This window comes from Apus apus, chromosome 23, assembly GCF_020740795.1.
Source record: "Apus apus isolate bApuApu2 chromosome 23, bApuApu2.pri.cur, whole genome shotgun sequence".
Taxonomy (NCBI): domain Eukaryota; kingdom Metazoa; phylum Chordata; class Aves; order Apodiformes; family Apodidae; genus Apus; species Apus apus.
The window spans coordinates 1,685,204-1,706,727 of NC_067304.1; the positions used below are offsets into that span (position 1 = coordinate 1,685,204).

General features: G+C 55.9%; 1 protein-coding gene across 1 annotated transcript; it reads left to right on the forward strand.

Annotated features, from left to right (window-relative positions):
* The first annotated feature begins 110 nt into the window (after positions 1-110).
* On the forward strand, positions 111-21,226 carry LMOD1 (leiomodin 1). The gene is made up of 3 exons (XM_051639196.1): positions 111-745; positions 18,379-19,959; positions 20,722-21,226. Exons 1-3 carry the CDS (start codon positions 485-487, stop codon positions 20,746-20,748), a joined length of 1,869 nt encoding a protein of 622 aa, XP_051495156.1. The 5' UTR covers positions 111-484; the 3' UTR covers positions 20,749-21,226.
* The last annotated feature ends 298 nt before the right edge of the window (positions 21,227-21,524 follow it).

Genomic DNA, 21,524 nt, shown 5'->3' on the forward strand with positions numbered 1-21,524 from the left:
GGCCTCCTTGTAGCCCTCCAGCCCCAGGATAAACCTCCCACCAAACCCCAGCAGCTTGTGCTCATTTTTATTTCTTTTTTTTTTTGCCTGTTTTCTCACTAGGTTGGCCCATTGCCTTTAAAAGGCTAAATGCTCCGGACTAAATTTGGTCATGCAGCTCTGCATGGTTCCCTGGAATGTCCTCGGGTTTCAAGCTCCCCTGATAGCACCATTCCCCGCCTCCCTCTGGGCTCCATTGGCTTCCCAGCTCCCGAATCCCAGCCGGATCCTCTTATTGGCCAAGCCCTGGACCGAGGGGTGTCCCCTCTTTAGAACCACTATATCCCCGGGCTGCAGGGATTGAGAGCTGCCGAGATTTAACACTTCAGCACCTGCTGCTCCCGGGGGAAGCCGTGTTGGAGCTTCCTCTTCCCTAGTTGTGGGGTTTTTTTCTCCTCCCTTGGGTTCCCACACAACCGCCACCGTGTCTCGCCAGAGAGCCAAGATGTCCAAAGTGGCCAAATATCGGCGACAAGTTAGTGAAGATCCAGACATCGACAGCTTGTTGTCCACTCTGTCTCCCGAGGAGATGGAAGAGCTGGAAAAGGAGCTGGATGTGGTGGATCCAGATGGAAGCATCCCTCTGGAGCTGAGTCAGACAAACCAAAAGGACAACTCCCCGGGCGGGCAGCAGAACCGCGACACGGTGCTCAACCACTGCGAGAAGGAGACCAGGAAAGTGATCCAGAGGGAACACTCCATAGATGTAAGTCACATCTCCCCATGTTTCCTTGAGAAATGCAGGGGCAGGGTCATACCTGTGAGTTCTGGGCAGTTGGAAGGGAGGAGATGGAGAACACAAAGCCTGGAATAGCCAGTGTGTAGAGTGACCCGAGGAGTGAGGCAGGGAGCTGGTCCAGGCACTCCAGGAGGGAACAGGGAATGTCATGAAATCCCAGTGTTGCTCACAAAGCCAAAAGCTGTGCTGGTGCCAGGGATTTTCTCTCTCCTTCTGCTCTAACATCCTTTGGCAGGGCTGGGAGCAGAGGTGACATTCCCAGAAGGTGGCTGGAGGGGACAGTGCAGTGACAGCAATTCCATGGGCTGCAGGTCTTTTTCCTCCTGTTCATTTTATTTTTTTCTTTTGGAGATCTCCAGACTCCATCCCTTCAGATCCTCTTGTGCAAAAGCTTTAACACTCTCTGATTCTCACGGGATCAAAAAAAACCAACTTTGCTGCTTTGTGGAAATCACCCCCAGAAGCAGCTTTTGCCCCAAGCCATTCGTTTTATCTTTATTCAGTCCAAATTCCTCCTTTTACATCGATTTGGGAACATTTCTCTCCTCCTCTCCCCCTGGGAAATCCTTTAAAAGCCTAATTTGAGTTAGAGAGCATCGTGCCAGTCCCTTTTCTCTTTGCCTTAGTGGGAGCCAATCCCACTTCCCTGGAACATTTATTAACCTCTGCACTAAGAATATTTGGAATGTACTTCGTGCGTGGGTGGCTGGGAAGAGGTTGATTTCCCTGGTTTTTCAGGGCAAGCTGAGGCAGAAGGTGGAAGAAGGAAAGTCTTGAGTTATTTATCCATGGAGTTACAGGCAGATTTTGTGTCCCAGGCTGGGTTTGCATCCCTTGGGATGGGGCAGGGCTGGAGAATATCAGCAAGAGGAGCAGAGGTTTGTGTGGATAACCCTCTGAATAGGCTGTTCCAGCTTCCTCGGGTATTCCAGGTCACCCAGCAGTACCTTGGATCTTCCAGCTGAGTAATAAAGCTCTCACCAGCCCCTGAGCACTCAGAAACAGGGTTTTTTTCTGGATGTTTCTGGAGTTTATTATAGGAGGGTCCTCTCCTGAGCAGGGTCTGGGAGAAAACAGAGAGACAAAGATGGAAATTGCAGCTGTAGGAGCCAGAAAGGGAGGTTTCTTTTGGAGACCTGAAGAACGGGTTAAACTGTTCCCACACCCCTCTCCAAGCTGGGAGCTTCCCTCTGGCTGTGAGGACAAGGCACTGGCAGCCTTCACCTTCTATATGTGGCCTTTGGCGTGGGCTGGGGGACAACAAGCACTGTGTCCCTCCTCAGGACAGGGCTGTGTGTGGTGGGGAACTCCCAGCCCTGCAGGACAAACCTGCCTGGGAGGAGGAGTGTTGTTCTTTGGGACCAGTTATCCCAGTCACACTGAAAAAGCTGCTTTTTCAGGCAAAGGTGGGACTTAGTTTTGGCATCACTGGAGATGCTGGTTTGTTTTAAACTCTGGGAAGATGAGGAGTCGAGTGGGAATTGGGATGGGAAGTGTCCGTGATCAGGAGGAAGGGAGAAAATGTGGGGATTTTAGGGGAAAAAGCTGGGAAATTGTCTGGTTAAACTCCACTTATTGTAGAAGATGCCTGTGGGTTCTTGTGCTGCAGCAGGGGACAAGGTGGTGGCAAGGGGTGGCACAGGGAGGAGAGGCACCCAGGAGAGGGTGTCCAGCTCCAGCTGGTGGGGAGGGCAGCCATGGAGGTGCTGAGAAAAGTGTACCTTGTGCTTTCTGTGGAACTTGAGGAGCTTCAGGAGGTGGAAGACAAAGCAAGTTGGCTGCAGGTCAAATTTGTCAGTGAAACTGGGCCAGTTAACTTGTGTTGCAGTAACTGGATATGGCAGAACTGAGTTTCTTCTTCTATTTCAATCCCTGGAGGCCAAGAAAATAAATATCCTCCACCCCTTCCTCCTTGGCATTGTTAGGACCTGGGATTAGCACCTAGAAAATGCCAACTGGTAGCACTGGCAGGTCAGCCCACACTGGTGGTGGAGCAGGACCTTTGCTTTGGGGTGGGATGGGGAGGGATGGTATCATCCAGTACTGTGGAGTATTGTGTCCAGTTCTGGAGCCCTCAACACAGGAAAGACATGGAGCTCCTGGAGTGAGTCCAGAGGAGGCCACAGAGATGATCCAAGGGCTGGAGCAGCTCTGCTCTGGAGCCAGGCTGGGAGAGTTGGGGTGTTCAGCCTGGAGAAGAGAAGGCTCCAGGGAGACCTGAGAGCAGCTTCCAGTGCCTGAAGGGGCTCCAGGAAAGCTGGGGAGGGACTTGGGACAAGGGCAGGGAGGGATGGAATGAGGGGGATGGATGAAAAGTGGAAGAGGGAGATTGAGGTTGGAGATGAGGAGAGAATTTTTGGCTGTGAGGGTGGGGAGAGCCTGGCCCAGGCTGCCCAGGGAAGCTGTGGCTGCCCCATCCCTGGCAGTGTTGAAGGGCAGGTTGGATGGGGCTTGGAGCAACCTGGGCTGGTGGGAGGTGTCCCTGCCCATGCAGGGGGTGGGTCTAGATGATCTTGAAGGTCCCTTCCAACCCAAACCAGTCTGGGATTCTGTGACCATCAGGCCACAGAAGCAATCACAGAAGCCAGCCCAGAGGCCAATGATTCCCTCCATCCCAGGAGGCCCCAGGGCTGTGTTTGGCTGCAGGATGGAGCGAGAACATGGAGCCACCTGGAGCACCCCAGGCAGCTCCCAGCTCTGCTCAGAGCCCCGAGGCCTGTGGTGACAACCCCCCCTCTCCTGCCCGTGGGTTTCACTCTGCAGCAGCAGTGAAGCACTTGGACCTGCCCACACAAGCCTGGTGGCATCACAGCCCTGGGGTGGCATCCCCCCAGCCAAGTGCAGGTGTCACCCCTGGATGGCCACCCTGGCCTGTGTCCTGTCACAGCCCCTGGTGCTCTGCATCACCACCCCATGCAGGATTAAACCATCGAGCAAAAGCTTTGTGAGCAAGAAGCAGGGGCATGAGCATGGCTGGGAAGTGCAGGCACGAGGGCAGGGAAGGAATGGGAAGAACAAGGCCATGGATCAGTGCAGGGTTGGGGGTGACCTGCTGGAGAGCAGCTCTGGGGAGAAGGACCTCGGGGGCCTGGTGGAGAACAGGGAGACCATGAGGCAGCAACGTGCCCTGGTGGCCAAGAAGGCCCATGGGCTCCTGGGGGGCACCAAGGAGAGCGTGGGCAGCAGGTCAGGGAGGTTCTCCTGCCCCTCTGCTCTGCCCTGGTGAGGCCACAGCTAGAGAACTGGGTCCAGTTCTGGCCTCCCCAGTTCAAGAAGGACAAGAAGCTACTGGAGAGGGTCCAGGGCAGGGCCCCCAAGTGCTGAGGGGACTGGAGCACCTGCCTGTGAGGAAAGGCTGGGAGAGCTGGGGCTATTCAGCTGGAGAGGAGGAGATTGAGGGGGGATCTCATCAACCCTCACCAGTATCTCCAGGGGTGTCAGCAGGATGGGGCCAGACTCTTCCCAGCAGTGCCCAGTGACAGGACAAGGGGCAATGGGCACAAGCTGGAGCACAGGAGGTTCCAGCTGAACATGAGGAGGAACTTGTTGACTGTGAGGGTGGCAGAGCCCTGGGACAGGCTGCCCAGGGAGGTGCTGGAGTCTCCTTCTCTGGAGACATCCCAAACCCTCTGGATGTGTTCCTGTGGGATCTGCCCTAGGGGATCCTGCTCTAGCAGGGGGTGTGGAGTGGATGATCTCCAGAGGTCCCTTCCAACCCCACCACTCTGTGACTCTGTGATTCCAATGAGCCTGGCCCTCTGAACTTCTGGGAAATGTTATCTTGCATCTGTGATGTCTCTTCTGTGGGGAGGGAAAGGAGGTCAGAGCTTGGCCCTTGAACTGCAGGGAGTTCACTGGCCTGTGGTGGCCTCACAACTGTCCTGCAACACTGACCACAGCCCCTTCCCTCTAGTCTCCCCACCCATTTTTCCTCCTCTTCTTCCCTTCTTCCTTGTGCAGTGGCTGGTGGGATGTTGCCTGTTGGCTGGATGGGCAGGAACTTCTCCCAAGTTCAAAAAAAGATCTTTTAAAAGGAACAGTTCCATTTCTGCCCATCTCCCTGTTCTTCTTGCAGTCATTGCTCTCTTCTTGGACCAGCTCCAGGCACCCCCATTCCCTCCTAAATATTGGGAGGAGTGGGTATATTTAGAAATATTGTAACAGCAGAATAACACGTCTTCTTGGTGATGAAAAGGGCAAACTTGGGTAACTAGGAAGCAGTTTATAAACAGCCCAAAATAGACGTGAGCTTTGCCCTAACTTCTCCGTGCTGAGGAGCCAAATTCAAACCTTGGTGATGCATTAATTAATTCATCTTCATGTTGTATTGTTGGTGAGTCAAAGGTTCAAGTGTGGGGCTTGGGACAGGTCATGTCTCAGCAAGGCCTTGGTGTGAGTCTGTGTGTCAAGGCAGCCAAAGCTAAACTTATCTTCAGGAGTGGGTAAATGAAGAGGTGATTTCTAGTAGCTTGTGGGTCTTTAGTGTTAGGGGGGAAGACAAAATGGGAGAGAAATGCAGGTTAGAAACAGGCTGTGAAGCTGAAGCATCTTCCCAAGGGTGATGTACCTGGTTTTGTCCAGTTTCTCCTCTGCTGTTGGTGACACCATCTTTAAAAAGAGGAGAGGTTTGGGTTAGATATTGGAAAGAAATTCTTCACCATGAGGATGGTGAGAGCCTGGCCCAGGTTGCCCAGGGAAGCTGTGGCTGCCCCATCCCTGGCAGTGTTGAAGGGCAGGTTGGATGGGGCTTGGAGCAGCCTGGGCTGGTGGGAGGTGTCCCTGCCCGTGCAGGGGGTTGGATCTAGATGAACTTTAAGGTCCCTTCCAAACCAAACCATTCCATGATTCCAAGATAAAAAAACATGTCTCTGTGCCTATAGCACTGTCCTCTACACCCAGGAGAGACCCCTCTTTCCCAATGGCATTCCTAAACCCTCCTAAGCCCCCTCAGGGCTACCTTTTCCAGGGGGGACCTTGCTGAGAAGAGCTTCCTAACAGGAAGGATCATCACGTGTCGTGAGACCAGGGGGTTTGGTGGCCCAGTGCTCCTTAGCAGTTGCCATGTCATAGAATTATAGAATGGTTTGAGTTGAAAAGGACCTTAAAGATGGTTTGAGTTTCCAAGGCATGCCACAACATCCACCTGCTGCTGTTCTTGGTTCTCCTTGGATTCCCACCCAGCCTCACCACCAAGCTCAGATGGCTCCAAAACACCTGGAGAACATCTCCTTGTGGTCTCCCTCTCCAGCACCACCACCTTCCCTGGGAATGGCTGGATGCCTGAACTTCACCTGTGAGGAGAGCACACCTGGATGTCCCAGTCCCATCACAATCCCCAGTCCTGCTTCCCAAAGGGGACACACTTATCTCATGCTGCTTCAAGCAGGGATGGCTGGGGAATTGCATGGATATTGGCTGAAGGGACATTGTCCTGCTGGTGGAGGGGATTCACTCCAGGGCCACAGAGCTGCTCCCTTTGGCCAGATGCTTGCACATGGGCTGGATGTCTCTTTCCATGGGAGCTGAGGGACCAGCTTCTTGGAAGAGAAGGCTCAGAACAGGACACCCTGAAGTGCAGATGTGCACAGTGCAGGTGGTCCCCATAGTTTTGCCTCCTGAAGGTTGAACACCCTTCCCACAGGAGAAGTTGAGGTGGTTCAGGCAAGTGTCCTCCAACACCCTTCTCTTTCTTCTCCACACTTGTGCATGGACAAGACACCCTCCTGCTCCAGCTCCAGTATGTTCTGTTTAATCCATATCTGAAGGATGCTGGTGCCAGAGAGCAGCAGATCCTGTCACCACAGATAAGGATGGGAAAACTCCTTGGGAAGGGCTTGTAAAAATTCCTGCCTTCCTTTCCATCCTACTGGGCTTGGTGCTCCTGCTGGGTGGGATTTCACCCAGTCACTGGTGTCTGGATTATGGTTGCCCCCTCCAGTATGTGGAGGGCAACACCATGCATGGAGATCCAACCAACGAGCCCTTCTTCACCACCACAGAAAAACCACTTAGGGTTAAAATGTCTTCTTCATGCTCAAAGTTTGTCATCTTTTCATGAAAACCTCTGGAGGAGAAACAAGCTCCACGTTTAAATAGCTGGGATGGACTCAGGGCAAACAAGGGAGAAGTAGTTGGATCATTCCTTAAGCATCTCACCAGCCTGTGACTAACACACACATATTTAAACTCTGCTGTTCTGTTTATCAGCTCCTCCTGGCCACGTGCCAAGGCTGTTCCTTCTCTTTTCCAAGAATCTCCACCAATTCCCAGCTCTTGTCTTTTCTTTTAACCACATCCTGGGCAGTGGTCTGGGTACCTGCTCTTCCCTCATCAGAACAAGTTGGTTTTCTGCCCAGCTCCTGGTCTCTGAAAGAGGTGGAAGGGGTGTGTGGGACTGGGACACCTTCCTGGTGCTTCTCCAGCAGCACCCAGCTCACGCTGGGGTGGGAGAGGGACCAAGGTGTGAGTCCTTCCACCAGCACAGAGTGGGAATGGAGATGGTGGCTCCCTGGTTTTTGTGTTACTCCCATGGAAAATAGCCTGGGATATCCAAAGGAGTCACACGATTTGAGAGAAACCAAAGGTGTTGAGTCACAGAATCACAGAATGGGTGGGTTGGAGGGACATTAAAGATCATTTAGATCCAACCCCCTGCATGGGCAGGGACACCTCCCACCAGCCCAGGCTGCTCCAAGCCCCATCCAACCTGCCCTTCAACACTGCCAGGGATGGGGCAGCCACAGCTTCCCTGGGCAACCTGGGCCAGGGTCTCCCCACCTTCACACCCAAGAATTTCCTCCTCATGTCCAGCCTCAAGCTCCCTCTCCCATCCTTTTCATCCATCCCCTCTTGTCCTTCCTGTTTGGTTCTTCAAGGAGGCCATGGAGGGTCTCTGCTTTTGGCCTCTCCATCCTGACCCAGGCCAGCCCACCAGGCAGAGCCCTTTTATTTCTCACTTTGCCTTGTTCACAACTGACAAGTGCAGTTGTTTGTGCTCAGATATTTCCTCCTTCACTGCTGAAAACATCCCAACCCTGGAAGGAGAACCTTGTTTTGCTGGGACCGAGTGGCAGCACAGAGGGTTCCCGGTGACCTGGAGGTCACACCAAAGGCACAGTGTGTCTGGGAGTCACTCTGTCCATCTAGGGACACAAACAGGGGGGTGAAAAAAAGAAAGCTGGATTTTTAGTCAGTCTGGAAAAAAAAAAAAGCAACCAAGCGTAAAAATCCAAGGTCTGTGTTGATGTGAAACCCACTGAGATGCAGACAGAGCCGTGGAGATGCTCGGGGTGTTTAGCTTATCTGGGCCAAACTGCCACAAAGAGGGAGGTTTATGATCTGTTTGTGTTGAGTTGATAAATGGAGACATGGAGAGGAGGAAAAGAGCTGGGATCCATTGGGGATCGTTTTCCTTCACGTTACAACGTCCTGGGAGGGCTAAAATGGTCCCGGTGACTCAGCTCCCAGCAGGACACTGGGATTAACCCAGCCCACCCTCTGCCCTGGGGGGAATTGTGGCATCGTGGGGGGAGGATCTGACCTGGTGGGGGAGGAGGTGTCAGGGCACTTGTTTGGAAGTGATGGAGGGGACCAGGCAAACCAGGAGGGGACACCAGGGCACCATGAGGTGGGGAGGCCTCAGAACGGCTTCCAGTGCCTGCAGGGGCTCCAGGAAAGCTGGAGAGGGGCTTGGGACAAGGGCAGGGAGGGATGGGATGAGGGGGATGGATGAAACTGGAAGAAGGGGTTTGAGGTTGGAGATGAGGAGAGAATTCTGTGCTGTGAGGGTGGTGAGAGCCTGGCCCAGGTTGCCCAGGGAAGCTGTGGCTGCCCCATCCCTGGCAGTGTTGAAGGGCAGGTTGGATGGGGCTTGGAGCAGCCTGGGCTGCTGGGAGGTGTCCCTGCCCGTGCAGGGGGTTGGAACTAGGTGATGTTTAAGGTTCCTTCCAACCCAAACCGTTCCATGATTCCATGATAAGACAGGAGCCCCAATCAAGGCTGAGATGTGGCAGGGCCAAGAGCTGCAGCAGTGCCACAGGGCAGGTGACAGCAGGGCCACAGAGGTGTTGGGTTGAGTAGCCCAGGGCTGAGACAGGATACTTGGGATCAGGATTTACACCAAGTCCTGCCAGATGGTGCTCTGAGCAGTCCTGGACCACGGCAGAGGGAAGAGATGGGAACCAGGACCCGCAGAGCCAGGAGAGCTGAAGGGAGCTGTGCTCTGCTTCCTTTCAGGGAAGATCTCTGGTCTCTAAGAACTGGAACTCGTGACTCCTGGCATGTCCTGCTTTATCTCACAGTGCTGTGCTCTGGCTGCAGCTCCCACAGGGTGCAGGAGCCTGAGGAGCCTGAGCTCCTGGCTCTCAAAAGCTATGTAAGGGTTTGACCAGCAAAAGAACTCTCTGGTTTTGGCAGGTAGCCCTAGATGGGCTGGGCCTCATCTCACCTGCTTCTGACACCTTGATTCATCCTCTCCCTCACTCCACAGCCACTGTTGATAATGGAGTCATGGAATTGTTTGGGTTGGAAAAGACCTGTAAGATCACCAAGACCAACCCCACTCCTGCCAAGGCCACCCCTGCCCCATGTCCCTCAGCACCATCTCCAGGGCTTGGAAACCCCTCCAGGGATGGGGACTCCCCCCCTGCCCTGGGCAGCCTGGGCCAGGGCCTGACAACCCTTTCCAGGAAGAAATGGTTCCCAAGATCCAATCTAAACCTCCCCTGGTGCAACTTGAGGCCATTTCATCTAGTTTTATCATTTGTTTCTTGGGAGAACAAGCCATGGGGTGTCTGCGGTGGTCCCATGGGCTGGCTGATGAGACCATTGGGGTACCTGCACCAGCAAGGAGCCTGGAGGTCATAGAACCATAGAATCATGGAATGGTTTGGTTTGCAAGGGACCCTAAAAATAGACTAGTCCCACCCCCCTGCATGGGCAGGGACACCTCCCACCAGCCCAGGTTGCTCCAAGCCCCATCCAACCTGCCCTTCAACACTGCCAGGGATGGGGCAGCCACAGCTTCCCTGGGCAACCTGGGCCAGGCTCTCACCACCCTCACACCAAAGAATTTCCTCCTCATGTCCAACCTCAACCTCCCTCTTCCACTTTTCATCCATCCCCCTCATCCCATCCCTCCCTGCCCTTGTCCCAAGCCCCTCCCCAGCTTTCCTGGAGCCCCTTCATGCACTGGAAGGTGCTCTAAGGTCTCCCTGGAGCCTTCTCTTCTCCAGGCTGGGATGATCTCCACACAGTCCCAGGGGGCTGGGAGCCAGAGTCCTGCTTCTCCTACATCCAGCCCCTTGTGACGCAGAGGACAGGGGACAGGATTTAAGACTCTCTAGGGCTGATTTGTTCTACTGTTCCTAAAAATCTGAGGAATGTTCTTCATGGGCACACGCAGAAAGTGTGTCGGGCAGAAATCCAGCCTTGAGGAGGCTGTGGTGTGAATCACTGATGTTCACTGCCCTTGGCAACCCCTGCTGAAGAGGAGGTGATCAGAGACAAGGTCTCAGCTTGGCAATAACCACCTCAGCCATGGCAGGGCCAGGAGAAAGGGCTGGGAAAATGATCAGAAAAAACCCCTGTCTTCTAAAAAATGGATTTTGTTGGAGAGGTGAAAGTTTCCATTTGCATCCAGAAGCTTTAAGGGCTTTCTGGAGAATGGCTGGAAGGCAGCGAGGAGGAGCTGGAGCTCTTCAGTTACAGGAAGCCCAGCTGAAACATTGGGGATTGGCCTTAACTGAAGGCAAAGCAAGACAAAAAAACAGGGCCAGAAATTGTCCAGTCTCTGGAGAACAGAGGAGGAGGTTTTTAAAACCAACGCTGGCCTGGGAAGTGCAAAGAGCCAGTGATGTTTGGGGTCAGAGAGGTCTGAGCAGAAGGGAAGGGGAATAACTGGAGCTCCTCGTTAAAATAACGGCGTGATAGTTGAGGAGGGACAGGACAAGGAGTTGTTTACGTCCCCCTGGGCTTTGGCACCAGAGCGTGGCCTGGGGAGAGATGTTAGGGCTGCCTGTGTCCCCAGGCTGCAGCCAAGGGCCTTTCACCCTGGCTTCAAGCCTAAAAAATCCCAACATGCCAAGAGGGAAAATCTTTGCTGGCTGGGAATGGTCCTACCAGGGAACCAGAGCTCTGTGGGGAGGATGAGGAGGAGATCATGGCCAAGAAGGCCAGTGGGCTCCTGGGGGGCACCAAGGAGAGGGTGGGCAGCAGGTCAGGGAGGTTCTCCTGCCCCTCTGCTCTGCCCTGGTGAGGCCACATCTGGAGAACTGGGTCCAGTTCTGGGCTCCCCAGTTCAAGAAGGACAAGGAGCTACTGGAGAGGGTCCAGGGCAGGGCCACCAAGTGCTGAGGGGACTGGAACACCTGCCTGTGAGGAAAGGCTGGGAGAGCTGGGGCTGTTCAGCTGGAGAGGAGGAGACTGAGGGGGGATCTCATCAGCCCTCCCCAATATCTCCAGGGGTGTCAGCAGGATGGGGCCAGACTCTTCCCAGCAGTGCCCAGTGACAGGACAAGGGGCAATGGGCACAAACTGGAGCACAGGAGGTTCCAGCTGAACATGAGGAGGAACTTGTTGACTGTGAGGGTGGCAGAGCCCTGGGACAGGCTGCCCAGGGAGGTGCTGGAGTCTCCTTCTCTGGAGACATCCCAAACCCTCTGGATGTGTTCCTGTGGGATCTGCTCTAGGGGATCCTGCTCTAGTGGGAGGTTGGACTACATGATCTCCAGAGGTCACTTCCAACCCCACCACTCTGTGACTCTGTGATCCTCCCAACACTGGACTAGGATGAGGTATATGAGGCCCAGGAAGGTTGCTCTGGCACTGCTGCAGGTGGAGCAAGCCCAGACCCCTGGTGGGTGGGATGGGTGTTGTGTAGATCTGGACTTGTCTGTCCTGGGCAAGCAAGGTCAGCAGAAGCCTCGTGTCCCTGGGTTACTCAAAACTGGCCAAGGAAAGGAGCAGCTTGGCCAGCTTGTTGTGGTTGGCTCCAGCAACCTTCTCACGTGCCTTAGATCCTCGTGGCAACAGGCACCCAAACAGCCAGGAACAGCAAGTGCAAAACAACCTGCCACTGGCCACCTCAGGGGACTTCTCCATGCAGTGGGACAACCTCAGGGGACATCCCTGTCCCCTGGGAGCTCCCACCTGTCTGGTGCCCAGTGTCCTCAGCCCCTTCACCCATGGTGACACTGGGGGTGGTGGGATGCTGGTGCCTCGCTGCTGGGATTTGGGGTAGCTGGGCAGGATGGAGGGGACACTGGGGCCCTTTTAGAGCCCAAGCAAGTAGGTAGGCATCCCCAGAGGATGGTGAGATGCCCAAGGTTAGAAGTATGGGTTGGATCTCAGAGTATCTTGGTGGCTCTGGAGACCTTTGTAGCACTTGGTAGCATGTGCAGGACAGACTGAAACCCCCCAAGTGACTCCAGATTGGCTCGTTAGTGACAGATTTCTAATTATGCCTAAACCCCCTACTTCAACCAACCAAACCCAACTTCATTCCTTGGCTGGGCTGGGCTGGGAGCCCCCAGGTGACCAACAGCCCTTATGGAGCTGGGCCTTCCCCACCTCCAGAAGCCCCTGGTCACCCAGGATTCACGTGGCACCAATGTTGGAGGGTGCTTTGCTGGAGGCTGCTTGTTGCTGAGCCACCAACTGGAAGATGTTCCAATGGCTGTGGGAGAAGTTTGTTATCCCAGCAGGGGTTGGGAGAGAGGGACAGTCTCTTGGCCTGGATTTTATCCCCCATCTCTACATCTCTGGAGGGATTCTGGTGGTGGTGGAAGCCACGCTCCAGGCAGCCAGCACATCAACACGAGCAGCTGGTGGAGCTGCTGGAGAGGAGGGAGGCAGCAGCAAGGAGAAGCTCCAGGGGGCTCCAGAAATTACCCCATGTGGCTGAAATGATTGCTGGATGAACTAAGTCTGGTTGGTCCAGTTGTCCTTCAGCAGACACCTGCATCTTGGTGTAGGAGGACCATGCACTGGTGTAGGACAGTCTGGTTACACACAGTCATAACTCCTTGGTGCCTGCAAGACCTTGCTGAATCCGTGGGATCTCCACAAGTGGGCAGGTTCTGGAGCCAATGATCCTTGCCTCTCTCTTTGCTCCATGTTTTCCCCCAACATTCCTCAAGAGGAGATGTCCCCACAGCTGCACAGAGGTGAGGACCCTGCCCCTCTGCTCGGGTGGGTGCAGCCCATGTCCCCTCAGCCACCCAGAGCAGCTGGACCCATCAGCCACATGGGAGTTATCCCTGGATTTTCCAGCTGTGCTGCTGGTTGGGGTGGACCTGATCCTGGGGCTCAGGCTCCTTAAAGGTCTTTTCCAACCTAAACAACTCTGTGATTCTCTGATTCCCCTCTGGATGCTCTCCTGCCAGCTGGGGGGGATGTCTCACACCTGGGGGTTTGGCTTCCAGAGGCCACCAGAGCTGCAGGTGACATTGGAGACCCAGGCAGTGTCAAGCCTGCTGGTTGAGGTCACTCTTTCTGGAGCCCCAAACTGCAGGTGCAGGTTTGGCCCTGAGATCTTTTGCTGACAGTCCTGTTCCACGTGTCCCCAGCAGTGACCCTGGCAGAGGAGCCATCCTGGACTCCTCTGGTTTCCCCCTTTCAGCCAAGCCTTCCCTGAGCCCCCATGGGCCGTGGCCCCCCCAGGTTTCCATCCCTACTTTCCTGTACTCCAGCTGAGCCCAGCTCAGGGTGGGGTGTTGTGTCCAGCCTGGGGATCCAGACCCTGAGGGCCTCTTCCCAGGACACACGTCTGAAAATAACTGAGAGTTGGCCCCTTCCAGAGACCAAACATTTTTATTACAAATGCATTTCTGTGCGTCCTCTTGGCCAGGGACTGATGTCACAGCAGCAGCCGGGCCACAAAATGCCCCTTTCCTGCAGTTTGGGTACAAGTTTTGCAACCTCTCTCCTCTCCTCTCCTCTCCTCTCCTCTCCTCTCCTCTCCTCTCCTCTCCTCTCCTCTCCTCTCCTCTCCTCTCCTCTCCTCTCCTCTCCTCTCCTCTCCTCTCCTCTCCTCTCCTCTCCTCTCCTCTCTCCCCTCTCCTCTCCTCTCCTCTCCTCTCCTCTCCTCTCCTCTCCTCTCCTCTCCTCTCCTCTCCTCTCCTCTCCTCTCCTCTCCTCTCCTCTTCTCTCCTCTCCTCTCCTTTCCTCTCCTCTCTCTTCTCTCTCCTCCCCTCCCTGTTCCCCTTTCCCTTACTAACCCATCTATGACACCCCAGCGTGCACTTCCCTCTGCCACCTTTCAGCTCCCACCCTGGACCAAGGAACCATTTGCTACCCCAAAACGAGCCGTGGGACCTCCAGGGCAGGAGACAAGAACCTCCCTCCACCATCCCATCCCCACCACCCCCAGCAGATCTCAGGATCTCCCACCCATCCCACCCCATTCCCAGCCTCCAGAGCAGTGCAACGAGCTGCTTGGATTCCAGGCAAGAACTTCCCAGTCTCCTTTCCCTTTTAAGGCAACATCTCAGTGGGTTTGAGGGTTCCAAATGCTAACAAGCAATGGCAATGCTCATTTTAGTCTATTTAGAGGAAACGAGGAGGCATTTCAGTTCATCAAAACACTGGTGATTAATCAGCCAAGTACCAGGCTGTTTTCATTTGGCTTATTTTTAAAGGTCTGACACGCTGTGTAAAAATATTCCTCTAATAATCGTGCTGGGAGCAGAGGGAACAGCACAGGAGGGGGTGCAGCAGCCCTGGTTTCTAGGTATCCAAGGTAAATATGTCAGAGGAGGGAGCAGGCAGGACTCAGGATGGCCATGGAGAGGGTAGAGGGCTGGTGGTGGCAGCTGGAGGCAGCCTGGCTGGTGGCTGTGGGGACAAGCCAGGGCCTGAAGGGCCAGGGAAGGGTCCCTTTCTCTCTCCTCTTCTGCATCATCCCACCTCACAGCCCCTCTGCTGAGCTCCAGCTGGAGAACGTGCTTCATCTCCAGCCCGGAGGTGAGGGCTCTGTCACCAGTGAGGAGAGCTTGGACTGGTGGCAGCACCTGGGGCTGGGTCTTTTTCCCCTGCCTCCTTTTCCTATGGGTCCTTTTACCCCAGCCTCTTGCCCTCAGCTCCTTTTCCCATGGCTCCTTTTCCCTCATCTTCTTTTCCCTTATCTTCTTTTCCCTCATCTCCTTTTCCCATGGCTCCTTTTCCCATGGCTCCTTTTCCTATGGCTCCTTTCCCCCTCATCTCCTTTTCCCTCATCTCCTTTTCCCCGGCTTCTTTTTCCCATGGCTCCTTTTCCCATGGCTCCTTGTCCCTCAGCTCCTTCTCCCTCATCTCCTTTTCCCATGGCTCCTTTTCCCCTCATCTCCTTTTCCCTCATCTCCTTTTCCCTCATCTCCTTTTCCCATGGCTCCTTTTCCCTCATCTCCTTTTCCCTCATCTCCTTTTCCCATGGCTCCTTTTCCCTCATCTCCTTTTCCCTCATCTCCTTTTCCCCGGCTTCTTTTTCCCATGGCTCCTTTTCCCATGGCTCCTTTTCCCTCATCTCCTTTTCCCTCATCTCCTTTTCCCTCATCTCCTTTTCCCATGGCTCCTTTTCCCATGGCTCCTTTTCCCTCAGCTCCTTCTCCCTCATCTCCTTTTCCCATGGCTCCTTTTCCCCTCATCTCCTTTTCCCTCATCTCCTTTTCCCTCATCTCCTTTTCCCATGGCTCCTTTTCCCTCATCTCCTTTTCCCTCATCTCCTTTTCCCATAGCTCCTTTTCCCTCATCTCCTTTTCCCTCATCTCCTTTTCCCTCATCTCCTTTTCCCATGGCTCCTTTTCCCCTCAGCTCCTTTTCCCATGGCTCCTTTTCCCTCAGCTCCTTTTCCCTCATCTCCTTTTTCCTGGCTCCTTTTCCCCCACCTCCTTTCCCCCTGTTCCTTTTCCACATCCCACCCTGGCTCCAGAGCCCTCCTTCCACAGACCTGCCCCACTCCACAGCACCTGGAGATGTGGGAACACGTCATGGATGGACACTTTGCTGGGATAATGATGGGACAAGGAGACATTCCCAGGAGCTTTACTGAGCAGGGATTTGCTGTGCATCTTATTTTGCTTTAAATTCATCTTGTTTGGAGAAATCCAAGCTCTCCAAGTGTGGGAGATGTTGCAGGTCCTGCTCTCCAGGGTGTTCTTCCCTTTCACCATGATCTGCTCCTTCCCAGACAAACCCTTTCTCTGCTCAGTCTTGGGTGGGCCCAGGGAGTTCAGGGGAGGCTCAGAGGTCCCCAGTGTCAAGTTGTGTGAGTTTGGGCTGGGAAGGAGAAGGCTTTTTGGAGCAGTTAAGTGTGGTGAACATGGAATCATGGAATTGTTTGGGTTGGGAAAGACCTTTAAGATCCTCCAGTCCGACTGTTCCCCCAGCCCTGCCAAGGCCACCCCTGCCCCATGTCCCTCAGCACCATCCCCAGGGCTTGGAAACCCCTCCAGGGATGGGGACTCCACCTGCCCTGGGCAGCCTGGGCCAGGGCCTGACAACCCTTTGGAGAAAAACTGTTCCCAAGATCCAAACTAAAGCTTCCCTGGGCAACCTGAGGCCATTTCCTCTGGTTCCTGGGGAGCAGAGCCCGACCCCCCCTGGCTCCAACCTCCTCTCAGGCAGTTGCAGAGCCAGCAGGTCTCCCCTCAGCCTCCTTGTCTCCAGGCTTAACACCCCCAGCTCCCTCAGCTGCTCCTCAGAAGGCTTGTGCTCCAGCCCTTCCAGCTGGATGCTCACCCTGTGGACACAACAGGGCTGCAAAGCCCTGGGGGGCACCTTTCTGTTCTCCCAGGAACCCCCAAGAAACCTCCTCCAGCCTGGGACATCCCCAAAGACCTTTGAAAGGCACCACTGGGCATGGGAGGAAGGGGACAGCGAGGCAGCCGAGTCCCCATCCCCACACCCCCCCTGCCAGGGCAGATCTTCTGAGGTGCCTCAGGATGTCCCTGAGCACCCTCCCACCATCAGCCCTGCCAGCAGGGCACGTCTGGGCGGGCAGGACCACCAGCTCAGCACCAGAGGAGGTGGCATCACAGGGATGTCACAGGGGGTGCTGGTGGTCTTGGGGCACCTCTGGGAGCCCCATCCTGTATCTGTGGGGTGGGCAGTGGCCAGTGTGGAGGCAGGGACAGGCTCTGCCAGGGCCTGGCATGTGCCTTTCTGTCGCCTGTTTATGTCCACGCAGGGGAGCCAAGAACTCTCTTAACTAAATAAACATCTCCCTGGCCCCAGATGGCATCTGTTTATACACCAGGTACAAACAGTCCCTGCTCACAGCCAGTTCTTCCCACACAGCAGCAGTCCCTGAGGGCCAGCAGATCCCCAGCATGGCCACCACGGGGGGCTGGGGGCAGCAGTGGGGCATTGCCAGGGGGAGGAGGCCAACCCTGGCTGCAGACCTGGTGTCTGGACCTTGGTTTGGGGGGTCAAGGTGTTGGGTGGAAGCACCGTGCTGTCCCGGCCCTGGGAGGGCCCAGGGAGGTTGTAAAGGTGTCACAGCAGGGTGTCCCAGTGGCATCTTTCCTCCTCCTTTCCCTGAAGTCCTCAAGTCTTCCTGGCAAAGTTGGCCTTCCAACCTGAAGGGGCTCCAGGAAAGCTGGGGAGGGGCTTGGGACAAGGGCAGGGAGGGATGGGATGAGGGATGAAAAGTGGGAGAGGGAGCTTGAGGTTGGACATGAGGAGGAAATTCTTGGCTGTGAGGGTGGTGAGAGCCTGGCCCAGGTTGCCCAGAGAAGCTGTGGCTGCCCCATCCCTGGCAGTGTTGAAGGGCAGGTTGGATGGGGCTTGGAGCAGCCTGGGCTGGTGGGAGGTGTCCCTGCCCGTGCAGGGGGTTGGATCTAGATGATCTTGAAGGTCCCTTCCAACCCAAACCATCCCATGATTCTGTGATTTTATGAAAAGATGATGAAAAATAAGACAAAAAAGGTGATTTAAAAGAGGACAACTCGTAGGAGGTAGGGTAGGAAGGGGTCACACAGCACTAAGTAAGGGACATGCTTCCCCTTGTTGGGTTCTTGCCTGTGCACTGGGGATGAGGAGGACATCCCACAAACCCCTGGAGGCCTTTGGAAAGGGGATGGAGGCAGAAGGAGAGCAGAGATGTCCTGAAGAGCTTCAGCAGGAGCTCAGCCCTGCTGGGTCCTGCAGGCTCTGCCCACACTTGGGGCACTGGGATGCTGGACCTCGGCTGGGTTGAACTTCCCTCTTCCAAAGGCAGAGCAGAGGCTGTGAACGTGGGGTGGGAAAACCCTCTGGTGAGGTGGAGGAGACTCTGGTCTGTATTCAGGGCTAAACCATCCCACTGGGAGCAGGTCGCTCACCTCCCTGCAGGGGCCTGACCTGTCCCCTGCCACCACATAGACCAGTGCTCGCTGTCCCCCTGCTCCTCAGTGCCTCCTGGAGATCCTGCACCAGGATCTCCCCAGGTTTCCATCATCAACACCTCGATGAAGGAAGCTCATCCCTTGTAGGTGCAGTCCAAGACATTCCTGAGGACATCCCTGCACATCTTCCCCATGGCTGCTCATGGATTGACAGGGGCAGAGGTGGTGACAATGGACTGGGGTGGCAAGTCTGGGGGCTGGAGTCTTCTCTCTCTGTAACACCTTGGGTTGTTCTTCTAGGAAAGCAGATTGAGCGAGAAGAAGAAAGGAGACAAAAATGAAGAAGAAAAGGGAAAGGAAGCACCTGCCAAGGACCTGGCCCGGAAAAGAGAGACAAAAGTGGGGAAAGACTCAAAAAAGGAAGAAAATGTTGAGAAACCAGACCCAAAAGTCAAAGCTGAGACTGAGACCAAGGCCAAAGAGGAGAAGGCCATCAATGACAAAGTCAAGGCCATGGAGAAAAAGCTGATGGGGAAGGACAAAAAGGAGGAAGAGAAGAGCTCAGCAGTAAAGAAGGACGTGGGGAAGGAGAAAAAGGAGGAAGAAAAGGGCTCAGCAACAAAGGACACAGGGAAGGAGAAGAAGGTGGAAGAAAAGGGCTCAGTTTTAAAGGACACAGGGAAGGAGAAAAAAGAGGAAGAAAAGGGCTCAGCAGAGAAGAAGGAGACGGGGAAGGAGAAAAAAGAAGAAGAAAAGGATTCTGCCCTGAAGAAGAGCCCAGGGAAGGACAAAAAGGAGGAAGAGAAGAGCTCGGGATTAAAGAAAGAGGTGGAAAAAGACACAAAGGGAGAAGATAAGAAAGAAAAAGGTAAAAAGGAAGAGGAAAAGAGCTCAGCTTTGAAAAAACCCAAGGCAGGTGAGGAGAAATCCCAGGCAGAGGAGGAAAAAGCAGGGGAGAAGAAACAGGAGACCAAGGTGGCAGCGGAGAGCAGCCCCTCCAAGCCCACCACCACCAGCAGCTCCCCGGATCAGGCCAAGGATGATGAGGCCTCCAGCATCTTCGATGAGCTCATCGAGAAGGTGAAGAACAACGACGCCGAGGTGACCGAGGTGAACGTGAACAACTCGGACTGCATCAACAACGAGACCCTGGTGCGCTTCACCGAGGCCCTGGAGTTCAACACCGTGGTCAAGCTCTTCGCCTTGGCCAACACCCGCGCCGACGACCACGTGGCCTTCGCCATCGCCATCATGCTCAAGTCCAACAAGGTGTTGACCAGCATCAACCTGGACTCCAACCACATCACGGGCAAAGGCATCTTGGCCATCTTCCGGGCGCTGCTGCAGAACGACACGCTGACGGAGCTGAGGTTCCACAACCAGAGGCACATCTGCGGGGGGAAGACGGAGATGGAGATCGCCAAGCTCCTGAAGGAGAACACCACCCTCCTGAAGCTGGGCTACCACTTTGAGCTGGCCGGGCCACGCATGACGGTCACCAACCTGCTGAGCCGCAACATGGACAGGCAGAGGCAGAAACGCCTCCAGGAGCAGAAACTGGCACAGGAACGTGGGGAGAAGAAAGACCTTCTGGAGGTGCCCAAGCCCGGAGCCCTGCCGAAGGGGTCTCCCAAGCCGTCCCCCCAGCCGTCTCCCAAGGCTTCCCCCAAAAGCTCTCCCAAGAAAGGGGGGGCACCCACCGCGCCGCCCCCGCCGCCTCCGCCGCTCGCCCCACCGCTGATCGGCGAGAACCTGAGGAACTCCCTCTCCCCAGCCACGCAGAGGAAGTTGGGAGACCGGGCCCTGCCCGTCCAGGAGAAGAACTCACGGGACCAGCTGCTGGCGGCCATCCGCTCCAGCAACCTCAAACAGCTCAAGAAGGCAAGTGCAGGGCCACGGGGGGGGGGTCCAGCCCTGGGTTCCTCCATGGGCTGAGGTCTGAGGTCAGGTCCCTCGGGGAGTGGAGAGGTGAGGACTGTCCTTCTCCTGCATCCTTGGAATGTGGTGGGGCAGATCTATCCCTTTGCCAAGCAGATGGTGGGGCACATCCGGGTGGGTCAGCAGATCCATCCAAGAGAAGATCCATCCCTTGGCAGAGCAAGGAGCAGATCCCTCCCATGGCAGAGCCCCTGGGGTGGGCAGCTCCACCTTGTTCCAGCCAGCAGGTTTGGCTCCAGGGTGTGAGATACAAGGAAGAATCCAGCTTTAACCTGTAACCCCAGGGGTGGGATCTAGGACCTCCTGCTCCTGGAGGCTCACAAGCACCTCCGTGGAGCAGTGTCCATGCAGGCAGCAGGTCCTCAAGGGCAGCAGCTCATCGAGCTCTTGCTGCCACGTTGGCCTGGCTGAGGGGGGCAGGTAGCCCAGGGTAGCCAGAGCAGCTGTGTCCCCATCCGTGGTCCCAGCAGGACACCTCGAAACATCTCACTGATGTCCCTGGCTGGGCTGCCTGGGCTGGAGCGTGGGGACAACCAGCCAGGTCAAGATGGAGCAGCAATGGAGAGGAGGTGCCCGGCTCCAGCACGGTGGGTCTGCACAGGGTCCCTGAGCCATCCCAGTGTCCCCAAGCTGTCCCAGTGTCCCCAAGCCGTCCCAGTGTCCCCTCCCTTGCTCCCCCCAGTAACGAGGTGTCCTCTCCGGCAGGTGGCGGTGCCGAAGCTGCTGCAGTAGGAGCGGGAGGGGCGGCCCGGTGGTGGCCCGAGGGACACCGGCCTTTCTCGTGACTGTCTCCACGACAAGCCCTGCGGGACCCTGCGGCGACCGACGCCGAGGAGCAGCGATCTCTCGGGGACGGACAGACGGACGGGCTGGCCCCAGGGCGGCCACCGCGGCCCCTCCGTGTCTCACGGAAGGAGGACGTTGTCGTCGGCTTTATGATGTTGAGGGCTGCCAAGCCCTTCAAGCTGCCACCAGCACCGCGACCCGCCCCTGGGGACACCGGAATGAGGAGGGGTCTGCATGGGAAACTCCCCTCGGAGCGTGGCCGGGGAAGGGGAGGGGGGGGGTGGCACCTGCCACCATCCCGGCTTGCCTGATGGCCCCGAGGTGGCCCAAGGCTGGGGCGAGCGGGGGGACCCTCCCCACCTTGCAGGGGGACAGCCTGTTGTCACCTCACGGCTCCTGTCCCCAGGGGGTCTCAAGGTGGCCAGGCACGGCGGGGGTGGGGGGGTGGACACTGGGGTGGAACCGGGGGGTGGGAGATGGGGCAGGATGTGGGGCAGGGGCTGGAGCCACCCAGCCCATCCAGGACCATTTGTGAAGCTTTTCAACCCAATTTAGGGTTGGGGGGAGGTGTGTGGAGGGGTGGGTGGGTAGGTCCTTCTTCTTGACCCACCACCCTTTGGATGTGACACCCAACCCCTCCACCTGCCCCCCCCATGAAGAGACCCTCCCTGGGGACAGCAGGGTGGGCTCCCCTGGTGGGGGGGGGGGGGGGGGAGGCAAGG